The 25089-nt window shown below is 42.1% G+C and overlaps 2 protein-coding genes across 2 annotated transcripts; one reads left to right on the top strand and one right to left on the bottom strand.

Annotated features, from left to right (window-relative positions):
* Positions 1-712: 712 nt before the first annotated feature.
* On the bottom strand, positions 713-8100 carry LOC131634774 (subtilisin-like protease SBT5.6). The gene is made up of 9 exons (XM_058905399.1): positions 7959-8100; positions 7663-7858; positions 7381-7572; positions 7017-7128; positions 3460-4021; positions 3056-3156; positions 2424-2781; positions 1914-2130; positions 713-1779 (listed from the first exon to the last, which is right to left on the bottom strand). The coding sequence occupies exons 1-9, from the start codon at positions 8034-8036 to the stop codon at positions 1238-1240; spliced, it is 2358 nt and encodes a 785-aa protein (XP_058761382.1). The 5' UTR covers positions 8037-8100; the 3' UTR covers positions 713-1237.
* A 5305-nt stretch (positions 8101-13405) lies between these two features.
* LOC131634784 (uncharacterized) lies at positions 13406-14059 on the top strand. The gene has a single exon (XM_058905408.1). It carries the CDS (start codon positions 13406-13408, stop codon positions 14057-14059), a length of 654 nt encoding a protein of 217 aa, XP_058761391.1.
* The last annotated feature ends 11030 nt before the right edge of the window (positions 14060-25089 follow it).

The following is a 25089-nucleotide window of genomic DNA, read 5'->3' on the forward strand; positions in this document are numbered from 1 at the left end:
ATCGAATCGTTGGTGTTTGTTATTTTTCTTCTGTACAGACCTTATTTCGGAAGTACATTTCCGAATTCTTTCAAGGGGGGTGAATTCGGAGATGCACTTCCAAATTCACCCATTTTCTGAAAAAAAAAACATTATTTCGGATGTACATTTCCGAAATCAGTTTTTTTTCATCAAAAAAGACACGTTTTCGGAAATGCATTTCCGAAACAGGGGGTATTTTGGAGATTTCACCAGGGGTGACCAAGAAAGTAAGGAGGTGGGTAAAGAAATTCTCTAAAAATTGGGGGGTGGCAGGTCTAAAAAGGGGGGGGGGGTGGCAAGTTAATTCCTCTAGACGTTGACAAAGCTTACATTGAAAGACCCAATAACAACTATCACATAGAAAAGCGTGTGGAACTTGTGAGATCTCACCTAGCGGAGAACACATAATTTCGGCCTCCAGCACACATTCCATCGTTGGATCGGATCACACGACCACTTGCATGAGGCACCGAATTTGATGGAGACGATTTTTAACCGCCCGCCTTATATAAAGTACAACACATGTTATTCTAGAAATTCATTCATTCGTATATTCAAATTATTTTCTCATTCATTCATTAACCTAAGCGTAGAAATCACTCGACCACCACATCGGAAAGTTCACTCACTCCACTATCATTATATAATCTAATTTATCTTTGGGTAGTTTAATTAAGCCCTTATTCAAAGAATATTTGTAACACAATTTTTTTATAGAATTCATATAATTTTTATTGAGACTTACTAAACACCGGATATAATATTTGTTTCAATTACAATTTGAATCTTGATGAGTCTAACCGCTTTCCTTAGACCCACTACTTGTTGGCTTGTATGACAAGAATTTGTGCATTAACAATTTTAGAATCAAAGAGAAATAAGGATGAATTTTCCATAAATGGAAAATAGCTTATAAATTGCTTTTTCAAGTCTTCAAACACTTAAACAGTTGGTTACATCATAAATCATAATAATATAAACTTAAAATAATCTAAACACCTCCATCATCCAAAGCATCAAAAAGTAACAATACTATCACACTTCATCATTAGACAAGTAAAAAAATGGGCTCAAACAATGCCTAATATAAATGCTAAAAATAATACTAAAATCTTTATCCTATCTAATTAGTTGTGATCTTGTCTCTCATTCCTCTCTAATAATTCTCCAATAATTTCTCAGAATAATTACTATAAAGAGTACAAGAATACATTTCTTATTGAAAAGACACTGCCACTGGACTATTCACAACATGATATCTGTCAGTCCAACTATACCATCCAAAAAAGTACTTCTCAGAATCACTTTCACTTGCTAACTCCTCTCTATTTTCTGTCACTGTGATGACAAAATTTCTTTTCTGTCCAACATATGTAAATTTCAAAACACTAGGAGTGGCTTTCATGCTAAACTCCTTTGGTGGCTTTGAAATAAACTTGTAAACACTTTTGCTTCTACCAACATTGGTCACTGTCCTTGTTATAGTCTTGGTGTAATTGAGTTTATGGATTTGTATTGATGGATAATTGAGGTCAAATGGTTGAGGTAATGGATTTGGACAAGTATATGTTATGCTTATGTTTTGTGTTAATTTCAGATTACAAAGGTAAAGAAGATAATCATTGAAGGATGCATCGTAAATGAGTCCGGGATTTGATGCTCTTTTAGGGTTGAAGTGACCAGAACCCATTGCGAAAGGTGTTGCAGGGTTTCCTGTTTCATCTGTTATAGTGGTTCCTGTATTGTCTGTTGTTTTTGCTGCAAGAATAATAAAACAAAATCTATGAAGTACGGTCTCTGACACAGACATGACACTCACACGTCGACATTGGTTATAATTTTAAAAAATGAATGATTTAAACGTAATCGGCATATGGTGATACTGAATTTACCTGAAGTCATTAGGGCAGACCTAATAGCAGCAGGAGTCCAAGTAGGGTGCATGGCTTTGAGAAGAACAGATGCAGCAGAAACATGAGGACAAGACATTGATGTTCCTGAGAAGATATTGTACTTAACAACTCTATTATCATGATCAGTCATTCTTGTAGGTCCATCTTCAGCTGTCCATGCTGCCAATATGTCTACTCCTGGTGCTGTTATGTCAGGCTGAAAATTTCCACAAAGCAATTGAAAGGTTACATATAATACTAACACAAACACAGACACGACACTAACACATCGACATTGCACACCTTTATTCAGAGGTGTTGATATTACATAACTTGCTATCAACCACCTCAATAGGCGTAGAATAAAAGATCAGACAGCCTAAATATCAAAATCCTTGTAAAATTTAAATCCGCCTAATCTTTGATTCAACGGCCATCAATACTGCTGATTGCATAATTGCACGGAGTTGAAATACATATTGCGAAAAATGTGTCGATGGAATTAATTACCTTTAGAATGTTAGGGTCAATTATATTAGGACCTCTACTAGAGAACAAGGCCATAGAGGGTGCTGGTTTGGTATCTAACACAGTTGTTCCAGGCAAAAGTTGTGCCATTGAATTAAGGGTAGAATTAATATATTGAATAAGTTTTAAGGTGTTCTCATAGGTAACTGCAGTGGCTGGAATAAAATGAAGATCAGAAGCTAAATCATTTGCATAAGTTTTATTGTTCCCAAGTATGAAACCAAAACCACCAGCTCTTTCAACTTCCAACCCTTTTTTCAGTCTTCCACCAATCCCTCTCATACACAAAACTATCTTCCCTTTTACTTTTATAGGGTCAAGAGTATTGTCTAGACAAAACCTGCATCATGAAATAATTAAATAAAGAGATAACCTTTGAATTAGATTTATCATTAGCTAATAGTATAAATACTATATATAAATATATACGAGGTAAAAAATTGATTTGTAGACGAAGTGGTCATGACTACCCGAAACACATACATACAACAGTGTGAGTTAGGACTCGAACTAGTGAGAGCCAGGGTTCGAACTCTGGTGACAATACGGTTTTTGTCAATTGAATTAAGATTTACATACATATAAGATGTAAAATTAGCAATAGTAAAATGTACCCTGAAGAATTAGCACTTGTTATGCCTGCATATTCAACATCACTAGCTAGAACTAATGGACGGAAAATGTTTTCTTTGTGGAGTGGTGTAATGGATCTTCCCTGTAATTAATCAACAATAGATAAAAGTTAATTCAAGTTCAAACAAGACTTTTTAAATTGGAATCGAACTCAATATCAAGAAATTTACATCACGCAATATGTACACCAGTTATATTGGTTGCGATTGCGACACACATTGCGTTACATCTTTATATTTTGACACATAAAGTGGCACCACAATGTCACTCTACTATGAAATCATCTGATGCGGTTTCTAATGCAGTTGCAGACCGAACATGTAATAGAAGATTAACATGTTTCAAACACTTCTCAATCAATTTTTGAAATGAATTTGAAATTTACCTCAATGATTGTGCCATTGCTAAGCTTAATCGGAGCAACAAAAGAACGATCAACCGTACTAGCACCAACAGTAATAATCCAAGGAGCAGGATTAGACAAACTATGAGGAACAGGACCAGCATTTCCAGCACTACAAACAACAACAATGTTTTTCCTAACAGCTTGTAAAGAACTCTTAGCAATAACATCATCATCATATTTCACTGGCTCAGGAAACCCAATTGAAATACTTATAACATCAACACCATCCTCAATTGCATCATCTATAGCTTTAAGCATATCAATGTTTGTGCAAAGGTTTCCTTCGTTTTTCGGTTTTCCTTTTATCGCCCAACATGCTTTGTATATTGCAAGGCGGGCTAATGGGGCTCCGCCAATGGCAGTGCCTCTGGCGAAGCCTCCGAGTGCTGATGCATTAGGAACTGCTCGCCCTGCTACTATTGATGACGTGTGTGTTCCATGACCGTCTTTGTCACGAGCTGATTTGTAATCATCTGTTTCGTTTAAAGGACCATAGATACTTTCATAACCTTGCAAGTAGTACCTTGCTCCAATTATCTTTCTGCATGGGAAAAAATGTTACTTAGACTAATTTTTCTTGATGGCAAATTATTGTTTATAGTTCACTTAATGATTCAATTGATTAATTGATACTTGATATTACTAGGTATGACAATAAGGCGGGAAAGGAGTGGTTTTTCAGCATTACCATCTCTTTCTTGCCTTCTAAAACTGCCTCCAACCCCGCTCTCAAACTTTGTATTATTTTTTAATATCTGTCGCCGTTTTTAAATTTTGGGTTTTTTTCCGCTTATCCACTCTGTCTCTAATGAAATCGATTTTTTTCTACAAAATTCATAGACCAGCCAAAGCTCAGATTTTGTTATGATGTCCAGATCATGATTTTAAATTGTGTTCCGTAATATTGGTGATACGGTAGTTTCCGCAATCATACCAGAGCGCAATTGCAGTATGATTTGAAATCACTAGTCATTTTACATTAAAAACTGCATCAAACAACTTACTTCACTTAAGTTTTTAATAATTTCATTAAAAATCAAAACTCAATTTACTGCTAAAAATCGTAACATTGAATGCTTTTTAAAAAATATATTTCAAACTCTTCTTAATTATAATTGACGTCATAACGAACACACAGTGTACATTGTAATTATAACAATCGCAATGAGCACAATCGCAACGTAATAGTTGTAACCTCAACTTAAAATCATAGTTTAGATACTACATAGACCAAAAATCTTCTTGATATATACTAGTACTTAATCAAAATACTTATTTCTTAATATAATATAAAAAAAGCACACACAAGACACAACCAATAACATCACGAAGAAGCAAGGCATGACTTGTCAGAGAGAAACATAATTTGTATCAGTCTAAAATCCAAATTTCCACTGACAAAAAATGTTTTATCTCACAAACTTTCTCTCTCTTTCTCGTGCATATGTTTTGGATATTTTAACATTCATTGACCGTTTTCAGTATATTTCTTCAATAATAGGACCATACCATTATCTTTTTCCTTCAATTCAATCATCTCTATATAGACTAAATGAGATTTGGAGTATCACAAAAGCTGGGAGAAAAGGAAGTGACAGAACCTAAAAGAAACAAGTTAAAAAATGGAATAGACATGGTCTTGTGTCTTGAATAGCAAAAGGAGAATATAGGGTAGGGACTCACGAGATGAGAGAATAAAAGAAGCCAAAAACAATCAAGTCAAAAGGACAAAAGTTTTTTAAACGAATAAACTCTCTATAGATGTATCCTATTCAGAATATAATAACACCACATAATGTGAAAGCTGGTCCAGAAAATGCTTTCTTTGGTCTCTATCATTGTGTCTAATTCACCTTATGTATGTGTATGCCATTACCAAGGTATTATAAAAACGATAATTACCACGATAAAACGATACCAAAAAATACCGATATCGACCATGTTAATTTAACAAACTAGACGACTGCAATCAGTGTCGCAACATATATACTGATTGAAATCACGAAAGTCTTTACAAATGTCGTTATTTTTAAAACCTTGTTCATGACTTTAACTTCCATAAACTTGCAAAGGGAGGGTCTAACCCAAATTCTAATATTCTAGTAAGAAGCAAGGGATGCTTATGAACTTTTGTCTAACTTGGTCTTAACATTTATTCTGCTTTATTGATTAAAAAATATAATTCTTAGCAACTTGATGATGTATACAATATTTCACCTTTAGAAATAAGGCCTTTTACTATGTAAGGATATAATGGATATTGTTCTCTACACATTTTCCTAAGTGTATGAATATTTATATACCATGAATATGACATGTTCATAATTTATGCAACAGATGGTGAAAGGAACTTTTGCTTTCGTAATGTTCAAGTTAATAAATAATGTTCAGTACAATATTATAATAGTAATTAGAAAAAGAAACTACTAATTATGTTGGTTAGTATGTAAGAAAGAAGCCTATTCAAAGGTTCTAAAGTTTAATGAAATAACTTTCATTTCAAAAGACAATTATCCTGTTTTCATTTTAGACATAATTTCTAACAAATAAAAAAGAACAAAAGAAATATATAAATGTAGTTTGTTTAGGAAATAAAATGGACCAACCTTGTTTTTTAATTTCAAATGAAACTAACCTTAATTAAGTAGACCCATAAAGCAAATTCCTTATAAATAGTGGTTCCACTTTTAAATGAGCATTTATTTTAATCAATATATAATTGTTTTGATATGCTTAATTTTTTTTCAAATAAAATTATTTTTGTTAAATTCTATAAAATTGATTGCAACTTAAATTTAGAAATTGAAGCTTTTGTATATATAATTGAGTTTTATATTGACATTTATTGTTTGATCAGTTTTTTCATAGCCTATGTTTGGTGTAGCTAAACATGATTTTAATATGTTTGATTAATTTTGAATAGATTTTACTTTAAATCCAAAGTTGAATTAATTTAATACTGAAATTTATAACTTTTTAACTCAAACATGATTTTTATATCAAATTTTTTTATTTGGCCCACCTTTTCCTAAATATATCAAAATATAAGTTATTTTATATTCAACTAAATTTTAAATAAAATTTATTTTGAAAAACTAATTAATATAAAATTATTTTTTATCACCGAAAAATCAAACACACACTTAATGAATTAAATCATAAATTATTGTATCTTCAATTTATTTTTAATCTGATTCAATTTTACAAAATTAATTAATTTAAAATTAAATGTTATTATATAAACAAATATAAATTTTTCGAGTGAGTTAAATGACTCAACTAATATGTGTTGATTGAGTTAAATGAGTGAAAACTACTAGTGTAGAGTTCAATCTCTAATGACAACAAATATTTTTATTTTTAATTAATATACATAAATTATTGATATTTATAAATCAACCAGTTAAAAAATATAAATATGCATTTAATAAAATTTAATAAAATAAGTGAGTATTATCATATAAATATAAATATGATAGAAGAAAAATTGTAGTAGAAGTTCAAATGGTAAAATTATAAAGAAAAATATGACTCACCTATTGCAATTAGTTGAACCAAATTCAGTTCCATTTTGGCACACTCCTTTCCATTTTTGTGGAACAGGTCCCATCCCTTCATCACTGAAGCTCTTTGAGTCTGGCCATACACCTATATACATATGGAAGGAAAAATACACATGACTTGTCTTGCAAATTTCTTTTTTAAGTAGAAACTAGATATGGTTTGTACATCATTTTAGGGACTATTCTCGATAAAATCACAATGAATTGTACAATTTTCGATAAAAAAATTTAATACTAGAGTGCTTAAAAGTGAGTTCAAACCCAAAACATATTAGGTCATCATGTGAATTTATAATACATTATTTATAAGTTGAATAAAATTAATGTAATAACTTACCATTATCAATCATTCCTACTATAATATCTTGCCCATATTTTCCTTTGGCCAATAAATCTCCATTTGTTTCATTGGATTTTTCCTCATAAGAATCAAATGACCTATCTAACCCTACAAACTTCCATGACCTAGTGGTATGCAATGAGTATATCTTTCTCTCACTCTTTCTCACAGACCCCACTCCTTCCATTCCTGTTTCATGTTCATAATTTTCATAGTTACAAAAAAGTAGAAAAAGTTAGAGAAATTAAATTAATTATCAAATTTAACTTTATTAATTACCAGAGAGATTATTGGCTTCATTTGGTGTAAGTAATGCAGCAAAGCCATTGAAAGTGTGCTTGTAGCTATAAAGAAGTGAAGCCTTAGCATCTTCCTCAGTTTCTTTCACCAAAAGCAAATAAGAGTGATGTGTATTCTCTATTTCATGCAGTGTTTTATCTTCATTAGTGTTTTCTTCAAATTCAACAAGATAAACCTATGAGAAATATCCAAAAAAAAAAAAACAAAAAACCTTAACATCATGAAACTTCAATTAGAAAAAATTAAGAGAAGAAGTAGTAGTAGAAAATGAAAACCTCTTTGTTTTTGGTAGTGCATGAGGTTAATGGAAGAAGGAGAAGGAACAAACATGTTGTGGAAATGATGTTGTTCATTTCTAGAGTGGAGACAAAATGCAATTTGATAATGTGATGATGTATTTATAAAAGTTAATTACACGAATCTCTAACCAATGCTTACTCTCATATCTAGTAGAGTGTGGTTGTTATCTGAATAAACGACAAGATTTTAAAGGCATGCTATGGAATAGGATTTTCTGTATATATATATTTTGGTAATTTGTTGGAAGTGTATATCTTTTTGATTAACACAGTCTTTATGTGTTATTTTAAATATATGTATTGTATTAACTAATTTTATCAGTAATATACTTTGACTTTTAAAAATTATTTTTCGTCAAATTATTATTATATTTTTTGAAATGGGAGCAATAAGGAAAATAAGAGAAGAGGGTAAGTGAGAAAAAAATTTTAATTATATATTGTTTTAGAAATGGAGATGCCCTAAGAGGCCTAACTAGATAAGTAAGAAAACTTTACTCCATATCCCTCAATTCCTGTGATATTTTACTAAGACAATTTATCAATACACCCAATAGATCTCTTAGATACCACGCGAAATTTCAATTTTGCCCTCTGATTCTGTAAATGCACATCCGAAAGTATCTATATTTTAAAAAAAAATGTGTTTCCTTCCGTAGATATATCTACGGAATCATTTAAAAAATAGTATAGTATAGTTTAAAAGCAAATGATTTCAGTTAATGAAGCCTTTCGTAGATGCATCTACGGAACGTAGTGAAAACAGAGTGTTCCGTAGATACACCTACGAAAAAGTCGCTATATTTTCAAATCATGTTCATTTCATTTCATTCTAAAACTAAATTTTGGTTACAAAAATGTAAATTAAAGTAATGCATTTTAAAGACAATAGTAGGTAAACTAAAAAAAAATACATCATATAAATAATGTCGGTCATAATGTAGAATACATCATCAAAGTAACATAAGTAACATACATACATCATCAAAGAAATACAAACATCAAAAAAACCACAGGCATCACTACTGTGTGAGCCAGACATCATCCTGCTACTCTCCTTTGCCTCTGGCCCCGCCTCCGCCTCTGTATAAATAATTTATTAATTAAAATTTTTCATTTTTTCTGCAAAATTATTTTTTATTTTAGAATTTTTTTTATAACATTTTTTGGTACACAAAATAAAAGTTAAAAAAATATTAAAAATTAACAATTAAAGTCTTTTAGCAAAATCTTCCGATACACAAGATAAAAATTAAAAAATGTTAAAAAATACAAGTTAAAAAAAAATTAAAACTTAACTATATGAACTATTTTGCAAAATCTTCAAGTACACAAAATAAAAGTGCAAACAATGGAAAATTCAAATTATAATAAACAATAGGTGATTGGCTCTGACGATTTCCGATTGATATTGGCGATTTCCGACGTTTGAGTTTTCCGGTGACGAGCGTGCTGAAGGGAAAGGATAGAAACACTCACGGTGAACCTTTGGTGTTGGTTTAAACTCCTAACCTTAGGGTTAGGGACCACGGCAGAGGGGATCTAGGTTTGGGACTATCCTTTGGATTGGACATGGGGCGTGGCCCGCCGAAGAAAAAGGTGGCGATGACTCCACCGGCGAGTGTGAGAGTTTTCTCGTCAACACCAATCCCAAGTGGACAGGGATTCATAGGCACTACGAGCAAATCTGGAAATGGGTGAAAACAATGAAAACGATAAAGGAGGTACCGATTATTGAGGGCAAACTTGATGAGACTGAGAAAGATGCTGACCAGACTCCAAAGTTGTAGGTGGATGTGATTAAAGGAAATAGACTCCCTTCGAATGGTAGTGAACTATCATATACGGCGCCACTCATCATAAATGGAGACATTGAAGTTCAACTTGAGGAAAAGGATGTAGCATCAGAGATGGAATTCTGGAAAAATGCCCTGATTATGTATGCTATTGGAAATGAGCTTTCGATGAATGCAGTCAAGAAATTCATGACTACAACATGGAACTTCGTGACATTACCAGATCTGTACTATAATGAAAAGGGATACTTCATTATTCGCTTCAAGGATAAAGCTGATAGAGATGCTGTATTAATGAGAGGGCCGTATTCTATCTTCAAGAAACCAATTTTGCTCCATGAATGGAACTCGAAGTTCACACTGCAGGAAGACATATTGAGGGTATTACCTATTTGGGTGATGTTCCCTCAGTTGCCATTGTATTGTTGGGGGGATCAGAGCATTGGCAAAATTGCTAGTGCCATAGGAAAGCCAATCATGACTGATGAATGTACAGCAAAGAAGCTCTGGGTGTCATATGCACGAGTTCTCATTGAAGTGGATGTTACACAGGAACTACGACAACATATCACGATCAGAAATCCACAAGGTGAGAAAATGATCCAATAGGTGGAGTATGAATGGAGACCGCCATTTTGCCAAAGTTGTAACAAGGTTGGGCATGAATGTAAACAAAAGGATGATGGAATTAAGAAAAAGAAAGAACCATAACGTGTATGGGAGCAGAAGAAACCACCTGAGGAACCTAAAAGTTCAGATGAAGTGAGCAAACCTGTAGATCAAGTGAAGGTTGTAGAAGGACCATGGACAACTATCCAGAGCAAAGGTAGGAAAGGCAAGGAACCTACAGAAGTAAGTGTTGAAACCAGAAATGGATTTGAAGGACTTCTGGTAGGAGAGAGCTCTCAGATTGAGGGTGTTACATGATTTGCTGGAACGTGAGAGGCCTCAATAAAACTGCTAGATGCCTGGAGGTTGGAGTCCACCTCAAGAAACTACAGGTTAGTTGTCTAGATTTACTTGAAACTAGGGTCAAGGCTAGTAATAGTGAATCTATTAGGAAGAGACTAGGGTTTAACTGGGATTTCAGTGATAACTATGATCATCATGTGAATGGGAGGATTTGGATAGCATGGGATCCTAATATTTGGAGCATAATCCCTAGTGAGAAAACTGATCAGTTAATACATAGTGCTGTTTATACCAAGGATGGTACTCTATCTCATCACCTCACCACTGTGTATGCTCACAATCAGCTTAATAATAGAAGGATTTTATGGCAGGACCTCAATAGAATAAGTGCCCACCTTCAGGGACCTTGGATGGTTGTAGGAGATTTCAACAACATTCTGAAAGTAGGTGATAGAATTGGTGGCAATGAGATACATTTGGCTGAGTATATTGATATGGAAAATATGATGGCTAATAGCAATCTCTTAGAACATGAAACTATAGGATCTTGGTTCACTTGGTCAAACAAGCAGGTTGCTAATCCTATTAGTTCCAGAATTGATAGGGATCTTGTTAATGCTGAATGGCACAGAATGTTCCCTAATAGTAATGTTGAGGTGCTCAATCCCAATATATCTGACCATACCCCTTTGAGAATTAAGTTGGATAGCATTCAAACTGTGAAGAAAATCAAACATAGATTTAAATTCCTAAATTGTATAGCTGGCCATGCTAATTTTATTCAAGTTTTAAGGGCAAACTGGATGCATCTTGATAGAGGCAATCCAATGGAACATTTTTGGAAGAACCTATATAAGTTACAGTATAGCATGAAAGGTTTGACTTGGAAAATGACTGAGGGAATCAGAAATCTGAAAATGAGTAGAGAGAAACTGGGTCAAGCCCAAACACTGCTAGCCTCTGATCAGATGAATCAAACCCTGTGTCAAACTGTTAAGTACTGGACTGATGAAGTGATGAAAAGCTTTGAACTGGAAGAAAAGATTCTGCAACAGAAGCTCAAGTGTGATTGGATTAATCTAGGAGATGGAAATAATGCTTATTTCTATGCAAATCTTAAGTCCAAGAACAAGCAAGTCCAGATCCAGGAACTAGAAGATGCACATGGAAATAGGCTAACTGACCAGAAAGACATTGAGATGGAGGTAATATCTTTCTACTCAAAGCTTATTGGCCAAACTGCTATACAAAGAAGCCATGTGGATATTTGTAGTTTGAGAGGTGGTGCTCAACTTAGTAGAGAGCAACATGATAGTCTTATTGGCCCTGGGACTGAAGCTGAAGTTTGGAAGGCCATCAATAGTATGGGAGACTCTAAAGCACCAGGTGTGGATGGATATAATTCTAAGTTCTATAAAGCCAATTGGACAATTATAAAAAATGATGTTATGAAGGTAGTGCATGATTTCTTTGTGAATAACAGGATGTATAGGGCTGTCAATTGTGCTCTTGTAACTCTGATCCCCAAGACTAAAGAGGCTAAATCCATGAAAGATATGAGGCCTATAGCATGTTGTACCACCTTGTACAAAATTATTTCCAAAGTCCTCACAACAAGGTTAAACACAGTGATAAACTCAGTTGTTGATGATAGCCAAACTGCCTTCCTACCTGGGAAAACAATTCATGATAATATCATCCTGGCATTTGAATTATTGAGAGGTTACAATAGGAAACATCTATCACCCAGGTGCACGATTCAAATTGATTTGCAGAAAGTCTATGATACTGTGGAGTGGGATTCTCTGGAGCAAATAATGCAGGAAATGAACTTCCCCAATCAGTTTGTTAGGTGGATCATGATCATGGTTAGAGGAGTCTCATACAGATACTTAGTAAATGGGCAAGTGAGCAAAGTTCTCCAAGCAAAAAGAGGGCTGAGACAGGGTGACCCAATCTCACCTCTGCTTTTTACTCTTGTCATGGAATACTTACATAGGCACCTTGGCTCTCTCAAACAGGAAGCTGGCTTTAAAGTCCACCCCAGATGTGCTAAGCTTGGAATTACAAACATATGCTTTGCAGATGACTTGTTATTGTTTGCAAGAGGTGATGGGAATTCTATTAGGCATATGATGGATAAGTTCCACCAATTCTCTGAGGCTACTGGTTTGAGGGCAAACCCAACAAAATGCAAAATATACTTTGGTGGCCTGACTGATCAGATGCAGCATGATCTTACTACTGCCATCAGGTTTGGTGTGGGTAAACTACCATTCAAATACTTGGGGGTTCCTTTATCCACAAGAAAGCTCACAATCAATCAATGTCAACCAATTATTGACAGAATGCTTGAGAAAATTCAACACTAGTCAGCTAGTATGCTTAGTTATGCAGGTAGGAAGCAGCTTGTCAAAAGTACTTTGATGTCCATAGCTGGATATTGGATGCAAGCTTTCCCCCTCCTCAAGAAAATTATTCAGAGAATAGAAGTGATATGCAACAAATTTCTCTGGTCTGGCAGAGTTGTGGGAAGAAAAGCCCTTGTGGCCTGGGATAAAATCTGTCTTCCTACTAATGCAGGTGGGTTAAATTTGACATATCTTAGAGAGTGGAACAAAGCTACAATCCTAAAGTTGTTGTGGAATCTCCATATGAAATCTGATGTTATGGATTGGGTGGATTGGAGCTTACTATCTTAAAGGTGATAGCATAATGCAGTGGGAGCCTAAGATTGCCAGCTCGTGGATGCTCAAGAGTATAGTTAAGGTCAGAGGGCTTACTACGCAGAGTGAGTATTGGAAAGATAGTATTCAGAAGAACCAGTTTAACACCAATGCCATGTATAAGGAACTGAGGGGAAGCTATACTAATCAGACTTGGAGGAAGATTCTGTTTCAAAACTATGCGAGACCAAGGGCATGTTTCACTCTTTGGCTAGCTATTCTGAACCGGCTTCCAACCAAAGATAGATTGAGGAAGATCAATATTCAAACAGATGGAATTTGTAGTTTTTGTGATCAAACTGAAAGTATCGAGCATCTGTTCTTTCTTTGCAGGTTTACTAGTCATGTTTGGGTGCAAATCATGGAATGGATTGGCTATAATCGAAGATGTAAAAGTTGGGAGGAGGAGAAGCAGTGGCTCTCTATTGAAACAGCGAAAAAGGGATGGAGACGCTGCCTTCTTAGGTTGGCTATTGCTGAAGTCACTTACCAGCTATGGCAGCTTCGTAATGAAAAAAAATTTGGCCAAAGTCAGGTTACTAGGGACATTATTATGAAGATCAAACATACTATAGGTATTAGAGCTTGTTCTAAAAGAGCATTGAAGAACCATGTGAGTATGGATACAATGGCTATTAGTTGAGTGGTGTATCTTGTCCATCTTGTGATTTTGTTTCGTTAGCAGCCTGGATCTTTGTATGATCGGCGTGTATTAACTGTTTTGGTAATAAAATTTTCTATTTTACTCCAAAAATAAAAAAACAAAAAAGTGAAAAAATGTTAAAACCTAACTCTAGGAACTCTTTTACAATGTCATCTGCAGAATAAAATCACAACTTAAAAACAAACAATGATGTTAAGTTTTGAAAATGCACGCGTAATAAGTTAGATATTAGAGCAATTAATATTTATCTTTTTTCTAGGATTAGCCATAATTTAACATGCAAAAAAACAATTAGGAACATGAATAACCTTGCTTTATTAGTTATAATTAAGATTATGCCGTCATTTTAGTAGTAGTTTATTTTTAATCATCATTATATTGAGTATTATATTTTAAAATAATATATCCTTTCTGATCGTACCTGATCAGAAGAATCGTCAAGGCAGCAGAATCTGGCTTGGAGAGCAAGATGGGGGGGTACCTGCAAGGTTCTCCGATGCTTAAGTTCGTAGCTATCAGAGAATGAGGGTTGAGAGTGAATAGAATGGAATAGAATACCTGACCCTCTGGTGAGAGAGGGTATTTATAGCCCCCAGCGCTGGGCCAAGGTTTCCTAATTGGGCCGAATCTAATTGGAGGCCCACGTGCTAGGAAACTGCCAGAACGTCCTTGTGCTAGGGCTGAGTCAGCAGGTGACCCATGTTCTGGATGATCATAGCGTAGGGTTCGGAGGTGGTTGACCGAATCCCCCGCTGCGTGACGCGTGGTCTTCGCGCGTGGATAACTCCTTGACGGTTATCCAGTAAATGGGCCCAATGAATTGGGCCTGCTCGGCTAGTGAGGGGAGCTGGGCCTGCTCGGCCCAGGCCAGAACAGGAGCCCCCCAAGTCATTAGTCTTGTGAGAGTGATGACTTTAGCCAAGAGGCTGGCCGAGCAAGAGCGCGAATGTTGGTCGTCAATTGGGATCTCGTCGTACGACTAAGTCTGCGAGGGAAAAGGTTGCTGCTGGGGATAAGAGCCAAGGGTGGTCGGATGGTGTCCTCGAAGACCCGTCGAGGAGATGGCTGTCCCTTGGTTTCCTCTTGACATGCTTGGTTGCTGCTTGTCAGAGTGTGGCTGACAGGTGGCAGTTTTGGAGACTGTCATCATTGCAGCGCCGTTTTTAGGCATAAATGCAGACTGCGCCGTTTGGGTTTCCAAAGTTGTTTCGTGACGTGGCACCCTTTCGTGGATGGAGCTGCCTTGGGGGTGTAATCAATGATGGCGTCTCCTAGGCTGCCTAGGCTATCATGACACCCTTTGGCCTCCTTTCCCTATATAAAGAGCGAGAAGACCATTCATTTGTCACTTAACATTTTGCAAACTTACAAGACTCGCTCACAGCTCTCCTCTTCGTCTCGCACTTCTTTCTTCTGCTACTTCAAGTAAGTTCCTCGTCTCCTCCTTGCTTTCATTTAAGTTTTATGTTTTAGCTTCGAGTGCGGCGGGCAGGATTGATGAATGCGTCGAGCAAGCTTCATGAGTTTGCCGAGTAGTCGTAGGAGATCGTTATTTCTTTCATGTGTTTGCCGAGTAAGATTTGAGTGAGCGGGACAGGGATAGTTGAATTAGACGTCCATGCTTTAGATTTAATAGTGAACAATTTGCGTGAGACGAGCGAAGGAGACGGCATGCCTCAGTTAGGGTGTGAGTTTGCCGGGGAGCTAGATGCACCTGCCGTCCATCGCCGTACGTGGCGGCTTTACTTCGCGGGTGCTTCTAATTTGGCTCGTCGGTGTCCGAGGGGGGTGGAATTCTCTCCTCGTCTCTTTTCCTCGCCCTTTCACTTGACTTGCGGTGGAAGGGTGGATTTGACCAGTCGAATTCACTGTTTCCTCTGCTTTTCAAGTAAATGGCCGACGAGAACAAAGACGATGTCGCCTTCGACATATCAGACGGGGATGAAGCTGTTGGTTGCTCGCAGGACGAGGGTGTTCCCGTCGTCGAGACTTCCCCGCGGAAACTTGAGGAATGGGTGGCCGTTGCTCCGAGGACGATTGCGTTGCGCTTCACGAGTCGTCCCAAGGAAGCCTTTAACGTCATCGAGGACCTTGACCAAGACGAGGAGCCTTCTTGAGGCGCCTTTGTGCCTAAATCTCATCAGAGGATCTGCTCGCAATTCCCCGGTCCCCGTTTCGCAATGTATGAGTTCGTCTTTAAGGAGGCTGGTCTCCGTCTCCCCTTCACTCATTTGCAACAGAGTGTCTTCAGTTGGTTGCGCCTGTGCCCGTCTCAGCTCCATCCCAACGCTTTAGCGTTCTTAAGGGCCTTTGAGGTCGTATGCGGGTACTTGGAGGTCGAAGCGACCCTGCCTCTTTTCTTCAGAGTGTTTCATTTGCAGAGGTTGCGTGATCCGGACGGCAAGTGGAGTTGGGTGTCCTTTAAGCAGCCGAAGAAGTTGTTCGCCATTTACCAGGACTCTATCAAGCATTTCAAGAGCCGGTATTTTATAATTAAACCGCTCACTCCTGATGCCGAGAATCATTTGTTCGAGGAACGCGAGTATATTGAGGATGGGGTGAGGAGAGTGGGCCCAGCTGCTCGGTTCCCGTTAGAGTGGCAGCCTGACCATTTCGAGCATGGGACCGACTATTACATCTTCCGGGACGAGGATCTCAATGAGCGCGATACAGGGGGGTATCAGCGGCTCGCTTCTTTCGTGGACGGGTTTAGACCGGCAGTATGTACCTATCCCAACGGGGATCCCTTAGTCGAGGAAGATGGAGGCCCTATGCTGGAGCCTCGGCATATCAACACAAAAGCCATCCTCGAGTGTGGGAGTTATGGGGATGTGATAATTTTGTTAGGTGAGATAACTATTTCTTGTTCGAGTAATATCCTTTCGGTTCTAACTCTTTATTTTGCAGGAAAAATGGCCGACCTGCATGACAAGATTGTGAAGATGAGGGCAAAGAACAAGGGGCCCATCAAGCTGACCGTGAAGCGATCGCGGGTCGAGGAGGTCAAGGCGGTTGCTGCGGGTGCGCCTGACGGTGGCTCCCCTTCGTCGGTCGGGACGACTTCGGGAAGTTCTCCGGCCGGGAAAAAACAAAAGAACGAGGGGACTCCCGAACTTCGCCCCCTTATCAATGACAACCCGTCCGAGGAGGACATTGTGCTGCCTTCATGTACTCTGCACATGGGGATCTTCTCCAAGAGGAATGTGCTGCTGGAGCGCGAGGAGGTGAGGCATATAGTCAGGCGTGATCGGGCGGCCCGGGATAAGGACTTGTCCGAGGATCTTGAAGGGATGATGAGGGTGGCCGCCCTGGCCTTGGCCCTCAATGCCCAAAGGGTCTGCCCTCAGAAGGACTATGATGCTCTGCAGACCAAGTATGATGAGCTGGAGCACGAGTTCGAACAGTACAAGGATAAGTATGAGGTTCAGAGCGGCATCGTCGAAGACCTCTGCAAGGAGCGGAACAAAGTCAGGGATTTGGAGGCTGAGGGGAAAGGCTCCGTGAGCGAATTGCCGAGCTGGAGAGGTCTCATCTCCCTGCTGCCGAGGAGGATGAGGACGAGAAAGCTTTGGTGACCCGCTCCCAGCTTCTGGGCAAGGTGAGGGAGCTGGAGGTTGACTGTGTCGCTACTCTGGGGGTTGGATTTAAAGCCGCAGTGGATCAGCTGAAAGTCCTCAATCCGCGCTTGGTGACGAAGGGCATTGGTCCGTACAACAAGGTTGTGGACGGTCGGATTGAGTCAAATCCGGAGTTCGAGGACTGGGAAGATGAGCAGGAGCCCCAGGGTGAGGATGACGGTGCCGAGGAGGAGGATTGTGATGTCTAACCAATTTCTTGATAGTGGCCTGCGTGCCCGCCGTTTTGTGGCCTGCGTGCCAAATGTTTGTGGCCTGCGTGCCAATGTTTTGTGGCCTGCGTGCCAAAGTAGTTAGTTGGGCGATGCCCGGATAGTTTTTGTAATATTTGGATATCCCCGGCCAGTTTGGTCGGTTTTTAATATTGTTCTGCGTTTTATGCTCCAATGTTTATGCTTATCTGTTAATCGAATATTTATGTTTGTGCTCGGCCGAGGTTTGTGGCCCGGGCGTGTGGGGAACGGTCCGGGTGCGCAGAGCAGGTGTGCGCTATAAGCGAGCTCGAGGCCGCGGTCGGGGCCAGGTGCTCGCGGCGTGAACGATCCCATCGCGAGCTGGGGTTCTGCCGTGCAGGTACTTCCGCGAAGGGTCTGTGTGTAACGCCCGCCGCGTAGTCGGCTTTGCCTCCTGGTAGGGTTATCCGACTGAAGCTGTCGTGGAGCATACGCGCCTGTACCATGGCGCGAGTCCTTGCCCAGCTTTTCCTCGTGTTCGTTACGAGTGGCCGGGTAGCGTTAGGTTGTTTCTAACTGTAGTAGCGTCTGAGTTTTTCAGCGTTCCAAGGTCGAGCAAGTTTTTCGCCGAGAAGGTTTTCGAGGTAATATGCACCGTTTTCGGTTTTATCGTATACTCGATACGGACCTTCCCAGTTCGGGGCTAGTTTTCCCTCGCGCGAATCTTTCATGTTTCTGCGGAGGACCAAGTCTCCAATTTCGAACCCGCGTTTGATAACTTTAGTGCTATGGCGTAAGGCTATTTGTTGTTTCAGTTTCGCTTCTCGGAGGGAGGATCCTGTTCGGATTTCCTCGACCATGTCGAGCTCTTCTCTCATAGCTTCGTCATTGAGTTCCTCTTCGAGAGGTGACTCAGTTCGACGAGATGGTTCTCGGATCTCCACGGGGATCACGGCTTCGGTGCCATAGGTTAACCTGAACGGTGTTTCGCCTGTGGTCGAGTGTGGGGTCGTCCTGTACGCCCAGAGGACGCTGTGTAACTCTTCGACCCAAGCCTTTTTTGCCTCGCCCAACCTTCTCTTCAGTCCACGGAGAATGACTCGGTTGGCGGCTTCGGCTTGTCCGTTCGTTTGAGGGTGTTCGACTGAAGTGAAGTGCTGTTTCGTCCCGAGTTTGGTTACGAACTCTTGGAATTTTTTGTCCGTGAACTGGGTGCCGTTATCGGTAATGATCGCCTGTGGCACCCCAAACCGAGCGAGTATGTTCCGCTTATAAAAGCGGAGCACGTTTTTGGGACGTGATTTTGGCAAGCGCTTCGGCTTCTATCCATTTCGTGAAGTAGTCCACAGCGACCACTAGGTATTTATTTTGGTAAGACCCGACCGGGAAGGGTCCGAGGAGGTCCATTGCCCACGTGGAGAAAGGCCAAGGCGAGGAGAGAGATTTGAGCTCGTTCGGGGGCGCCAGGTGCATGTCGGCGTGTCGCTGACATTTATCGCATTTCTGGACGTATTCTTTGGCATCTTGCTGCATGGTCGGCCAATAGTAGCCGGCTCTGAGGGCTTTCCTCGCCAGTGATCGTCCGCCGAGGTGTTGGCCATTGATTCCTTCGTGAAGCTCTTGGAGTACCTCAAGTGCTTGCGAAGCGTCGATGCATTTGAGGAGAGGGATGGAGAAGCCTCGTCGGTACAGTTTGTGTTCGAGGATTGTATACGAACAGGCTCGTCTTTTAATCGCTGAAGCTTCCTTTGCCTCAGCGGGAAGTTCGTCTTTCGTGAGGAAGTTATATATTGGGGTCATCCAGCAATGGTCGTCCCCGATAGCGAATATTTGTGGAGCCCGCGCGTTTTCGCCTATGCTTGGCCTGGGTAGGATTTCTTGGATGACCGACTTGTTCCCTCCTTTCTTTCTCGTGCTCGCAAGTTTGGATAACACGTCGGCGCGCGAGTTGTGTTCTCGGGGGATATGCTCGACTTCTGCTTTGATGAATGTTTTCATCTTATCCTTGACGAGCATGAGGTACTCGGCGAGTACGTCGTTTTTGGCTTGGTAATCGCCGCTGATGTGGGATGCGACGAGTTGGGAGTCTGTGTAGATCTGTACCTCACGTGCGCCCACATCCTCGGCGAGTCTCAGACCTGCAAGGAGGGCTTCGTATTCGGCCTGGTTGTTCGATGTGTTGAAAGATAGGACTAAAGATACTTCGATGATGAGTCCTTCGTCGTTTTCTAGGATAATTCCTGCCCCGCTTCCCGAATTGCTTGAGGCGCCATCTACGTAAATGGTCCATTTGTTCCTGGTCGGATCCGGGGAGTCGGTCATCGAGGTCATCTCTGCCACGAAGTCTGCCAAAGCCTGAGCTTTTAATGCCTTCCTGTTTTCGTACTGTATGTCGAACTCCGATAGCTCGAGGGACCACCTCAGCATTCTGCCGGCCATATCTGGTCGGCTGAGGAGCTGCTTGATGGGTTGATCTGTTCGGACGAAGATGGTGTGGGCGAGGAAATAGTACCGCAGCCTTCTGGCCGCTATCACAAGGGCCATGGCGACTTTCTCGATCTGTTGGTATCGCACCTCGGGGCCTTGCAGAGCTTTGCTGGTGAAATATACGGGCTTTTGCCCGCTTTCGTTTTCTCGGATCAGAGCCGCGCTGACTGCCTCGTTTGAAACGGCTAAGTACAGATATAGAGGCTCGTTGTTATCGGGTCGAGAAAGGACGGGCGGTTTGGAGAGCACTTGTTTGAGGTGTGAAAGTGCTCGTTCGCATTCCTCGGACCATTCAAAGGTCGCTTCTTTTCGTAGTAGTTTAAAGAAAGGGAGTGCGTGTTGGGCGGATTTCGTGACGAAACGCAATAGTGCGGTGAGCATCCCGTTCAAGACTTGGATGGATTTTTTATTATTAGGAGTGGGTAGTTCGGAAAATGCTCGGCATTTGTCCGGGTTGGCTTCTATTCCTCGTTCGGTCAAGTAGAAACCGAGGAATTTGCCTGCGCGGACACCGAAAGTACACTTCTCCGGGTTGAAGCGCATCTTGCAGGATCTGGCCCGCTCGAACACCCGCTCGAGGTGGGAGGTGTGGTCGGCGTCCTCTCGAGATTTGACGATCATGTCGTCCATATATACCTCGAGGGTGTCGCCGATCTCTCCTCGGAAAACTTTGTTCATCATCCGTTGATACGTGGACCCAGCGTTTTTGAGGCCGAAGGGCATTACGTTGTAGTAATAGTTGCCCGACTCCGTCATAAACGCTGTGCACTGCTTGTCGCTCCTCGCCATGGGGATTTGGTTGTAACCTGAATAAGCATCCATAAAAGACAATAGTTTATAGCCGGCCGAGTTCTCGACCAGTCTATCAATGTTAGGTAAAGGATAGGCGTCCTTTGGACATGCCCGGTTAAGATCGGTATAATCAACACACATTCTCCATTTTCCATTAGATTTCTTAACAAGTACAACGTTTGAGAGCCAAGTTGAATATTTGGCCTCGGAAATAAAATTTGCCTCTAGGAGGTCTTTTACAGCTTTCTCGGCAGCCTCCGCTTTCTCGGGAGACTGCCGACGCCTACGTTGAACTACGGCCTTCGCTGCTGGATTGATGGAGAGGTGGTGGCAGGCGACCTCGGGGTCGAGTCCGGGCATTTCTGCGGCGCTCCAGGCGAACAAGTCTGCATTGGCTCGAAGGCAGGCCATGAGCTGCTTCCTTGGTAGATCTGGGATGCCTTTGCCGATCTTTACTGCTTTATCGGGGTTGTCGCCCAGGGGGACCAGCTCGAAATCTCCGTCGGGGATAGGTCGGACGGGATGAGTTGCCTTTGATTGCGTTTCTTCCCCGATCTTCAGTTCTTCCTCTGTAAACCGTGCATCAAGGTCGACTGAGCTGACGTTGGTTGTCTGATGCTGGTCTTCTCGAGGATGTTTGTCTTCGGCTCTTGGCTTTTTGTTGGAGTTGGTCGGAGGGGCGATCAGTTCTAGTCCTTTGACGGAGGCGTCAAAGATTCTCCTGGCAGCTTCGATATCGGCGTTGATGGTGGCCACTCGTCCTGTCCTCGTGTAAAACTTCATCTTTAGGTGAACGGTGGAGGGCACGGCGGTTAGCTCGGCTAGAGTGGGGCGCCCGATAATGCAATTGTACAGGGTTTTGCAGTCGATCACCAAGAATCTGGTTTTGACTTGCCTGGAGGCTTCCCCTTCTCCGAAGGTGACAATCAGCTCGACGTAGCCCCATGGTTTGGTGGTAGCTCCGTTGAAACCTTGGAGGTCCGAACCCACATAGGGAGTGAGATGTGAGTCGTCCAGCTGGAGTGTCTGGAAGAGGTGGGAGTACATGATGTCGACCGAGCTGTCTTCGTCGACCAAGACCCGTCGGACGTCGAAATTCGCCCTTCTAGCTCGGACGAGCAGGGGGATTGTGGCGTTTGGAGCTCCGCCGGGCAGTTCTTCCAGGTAGAAAGTGATTGGTTCTGACTTTCCCCGGAACTTCCGCAGCGTAGGGCCGAGGTCCGCGTTGGCGCTGAGCAACTCATCGAACTTTCTCTTGACTGAACTGATGGTGAGGGAGCCTGGATCCCCGCCGTTGGAGACGACCATGGTGAATGGGAAATTTTCCCATTTGTTGAGTGCGGTGAGGATCCCGGCTGATGGCACGAAATCCTCTGGGCGAGTGACGGACAGTGCTACTTGTAGGGGCCTGTTATCCGGTGAATTCCCTTCGTCAGAGTTTCTGTGGTCGTCCCTTCGGGAAGGTTCCCCTTTCTTTGTGTATCTCGAAAGGCGGCCCTCCTTGATCAGTGTTTCAATTGAATCTTTGAGATGGATGCATTCTTCGGTCAGATGGCCGTGACTTTTATGGTATTTGCAATACTTTGATTTGTCGGTTCCCGGCCTTGCGGGGTTCGACTTTGGGGGCCTGATGTTTGATTTCTTGAAGTCGGTGTTTTGGCATTCGGCCAGGATCCTCTCCCGCGAGGTGTTCAGAGGGGTGTAGTAGTTGAAGCGACCAGATGGTCCTCGGCGCTCTTTGATGTCGAGAGATCTAACGTCTTTCCTTTTTTCATGCCCTCTCTTCGAGCCTGGGTGCTCGTAGTTTGAACTGCGAGCGGCGTCACTGCCTCGCGAGGCTTTGATGGCAGCAGCCTCTCCTTCCTCGAACGCGATGAACGCTTGAGCTTTGCGAAGGAGGGCGTTCATGGAGTGGACCTTTTCAATCTTAATGGCCTTCTTAAAGTCACTGTCGGGGAGAAGTCCCCGTTCTAAGAGGTATCTCTTCATGTAGTCTTCTGTTTGTACTTGGACGGCCTCCTTGTTGAACCTGTCGAGGTAATCCCGAAGAGGTTCGTTGGGTCCTTGTATCACGGCCTCGAGATTGGCCTCTGATTTTGGTTGTCGTCGGGAGGCTGTGAAATGGCTCAGGAAGAGTTCCTTGAGGTCGGTCCAGGAATGGATGGAGTTGGGGCGGAGGTTTCTGTACCAAGTCATTGCTCCCTTCCTGAGGGTGGTCGGGAAGATGCGGCACTTGATAGAGCCCTTGACGACATGGTAGTCCATGACCGCTTCGATGCTCCGAATATGGTCGTCGGGGTCAGTGGTTCCATCATACTGGTCCAACGCCGGGGGTTTTTCCATCCCTCGAGGAAGGCGGGCTCTTCGGATGTTCTCGGACAAAGGGCTGCGGAAGTCCTCTTCGTCGCTCGGTATTGGTGAAGTTGAATGTCTGCCTCGCCGGGGTCTTTCCTAGTCATTGTTGGGACCGGCGTGATTATCCCGAGGAGAGGGACGCTCGCGGGGTTTCAGCACAGCCTTGGAGGGGCCCTGATGACCCTGCTCGGGGGAGAGGCTTCTTGCTTCAGTGGCCTCTGGTCTCTGGTTCTTCCTGCTCTTTCTTGGTGGAGAGCGGGAATATGATCTCCGACGGCGGTGTCTTCTAGGTGGCGAGCGTGAAGAAGATGGGGAACGCCAGCGGTGCCTCCTCGGAGGTGAGCGCGAGGAGGAATAGGAGCGCGACCGGTAATGTCTCCGCGGAGGGGAGCGGTACCGTCGCTTCCTTTCCAGCTCGTGGATACGGTCGTCCTGAAGTCGGAGGAGGCTGTTCGTCTTTTGCAGTTCTTTGAGCAGGAGGACAGTGACGGGGTCAGTATCCTCGGGGATGTTGAGCGGTTCCTCCTCTTCTACATGACGGGTCCTCTGCCTGTCGGAGGTGTGGGTGAATGAGGAAGCAGCGTGCCCATCTCTGGCGTCGGTCTCATTCTCATTCTGGGGGCGCTCAGGCCCATTGTGGGTTCGGGCCTGCTGGTCTTCCCCGTTCTGAACGTGTCCCTCGGGAGGGTTTTGTTCGACATTCTGAACCTGTTGGAGGCCCTGCAGCTGCTGGATGTTCTGGACCCGCTGCCTCCTAGGTTGCGAAGTCTCATGTCTCGACCTTCCCTGTCCGGCAAGGGCATGTTGTGGTTCTTCTTGCCGGCGGCGATTCGTCACCTCGCGGGTGGAATCTTCGATCAGATGTTCCAGGAGGAAGGGGTCGGAGCTTGGGATGTTGTTGTTGTTAGCCATGACGATCGTGAAAGGTTATGCTTTGATCTTTGTTAAAGAAGGGGGAGCAAGGTTCCCACAGATGGCGCCACTGATCGTACCTGATCAGAAGAATCGTCAAGGCAGCAGAATCTGGCTTGGAGAGCAAGATGGGGGGGTACCTGCAAGGTTCTCCGATGCTTAAGTTAGTAGCTATCAGAGAATGAGGGTTGAGAGTCAATAGAATGGAATAGAATACCTGACCCTCTGGTGAGAGAGGGTATTTATAGCCCCCAGCGCTGGGCCAAGGTTTCCTAATTGGGCCGAATCTAATTGGAGGCCCACGTGCTAGGAAACTGCCAGAACGTCCTGTGCTAGGGCTGAGTCAGCAGGTGACCCACGTTCTGGATGATCATAGCGTAGGGTTCGGAGGTGGTTGACCGAATCCCCCGCTGCGTGACGCGTGGTCTTCGCGCGTGGATAACTCCTTGACGGTTATCCAGTAAATGGGCCCAATGAATTGGGCCTGCTCGGCTAGTGAGGGGAGTTGGGCCTGCTCGGCCCAGGCCAGAACACTTTCAATATTGAAATATATTGATACAGTGAAAAAATTATTTAGCTCAAAAAAATATTAAATTTGAATAATTTATTTTTGTGAAAAATTGAAAGCGATTAGTCTTGAGAAATTCTTAATTAA

This window comes from Vicia villosa, unplaced genomic scaffold (genome assembly GCF_029867415.1).
Source record: "Vicia villosa cultivar HV-30 ecotype Madison, WI unplaced genomic scaffold, Vvil1.0 ctg.001349F_1_1, whole genome shotgun sequence".
In the NCBI taxonomy this organism is placed as follows: Eukaryota; Viridiplantae; Streptophyta; class Magnoliopsida; order Fabales; family Fabaceae; genus Vicia; species Vicia villosa.

What these genes read in the sequence shown, in the direction of transcription:
- LOC131634774 (XM_058905399.1), bottom strand. Translation starts at nt 8,036, where the DNA reads ATGAACAACATCATTTCCACAACATGTTTGTTCCTTCTCCTTCTTCCA. An exon ending in ACAAGTGCTAATTCTTCAGG is followed by an intron (nt 2,782 to 3,055) that starts GTACATTTTACT and finishes TTCATGATGCAG; the next exon opens with GTTTTGTCTAGACAATACTC. An exon ending in GTCTGCCCTAATGACTTCAG is followed by an intron (nt 1,780 to 1,913) that starts GTAAATTCAGTA and finishes TTATTCTTGCAG; the next exon opens with CAAAAACAACAGACAATACA.
- LOC131634784 (XM_058905408.1), top strand. Translation starts at nt 13,406, where the DNA reads ATGCAGTGGGAGCCTAAGATTGCCAGCTCGTGGATGCTCAAGAGTATA.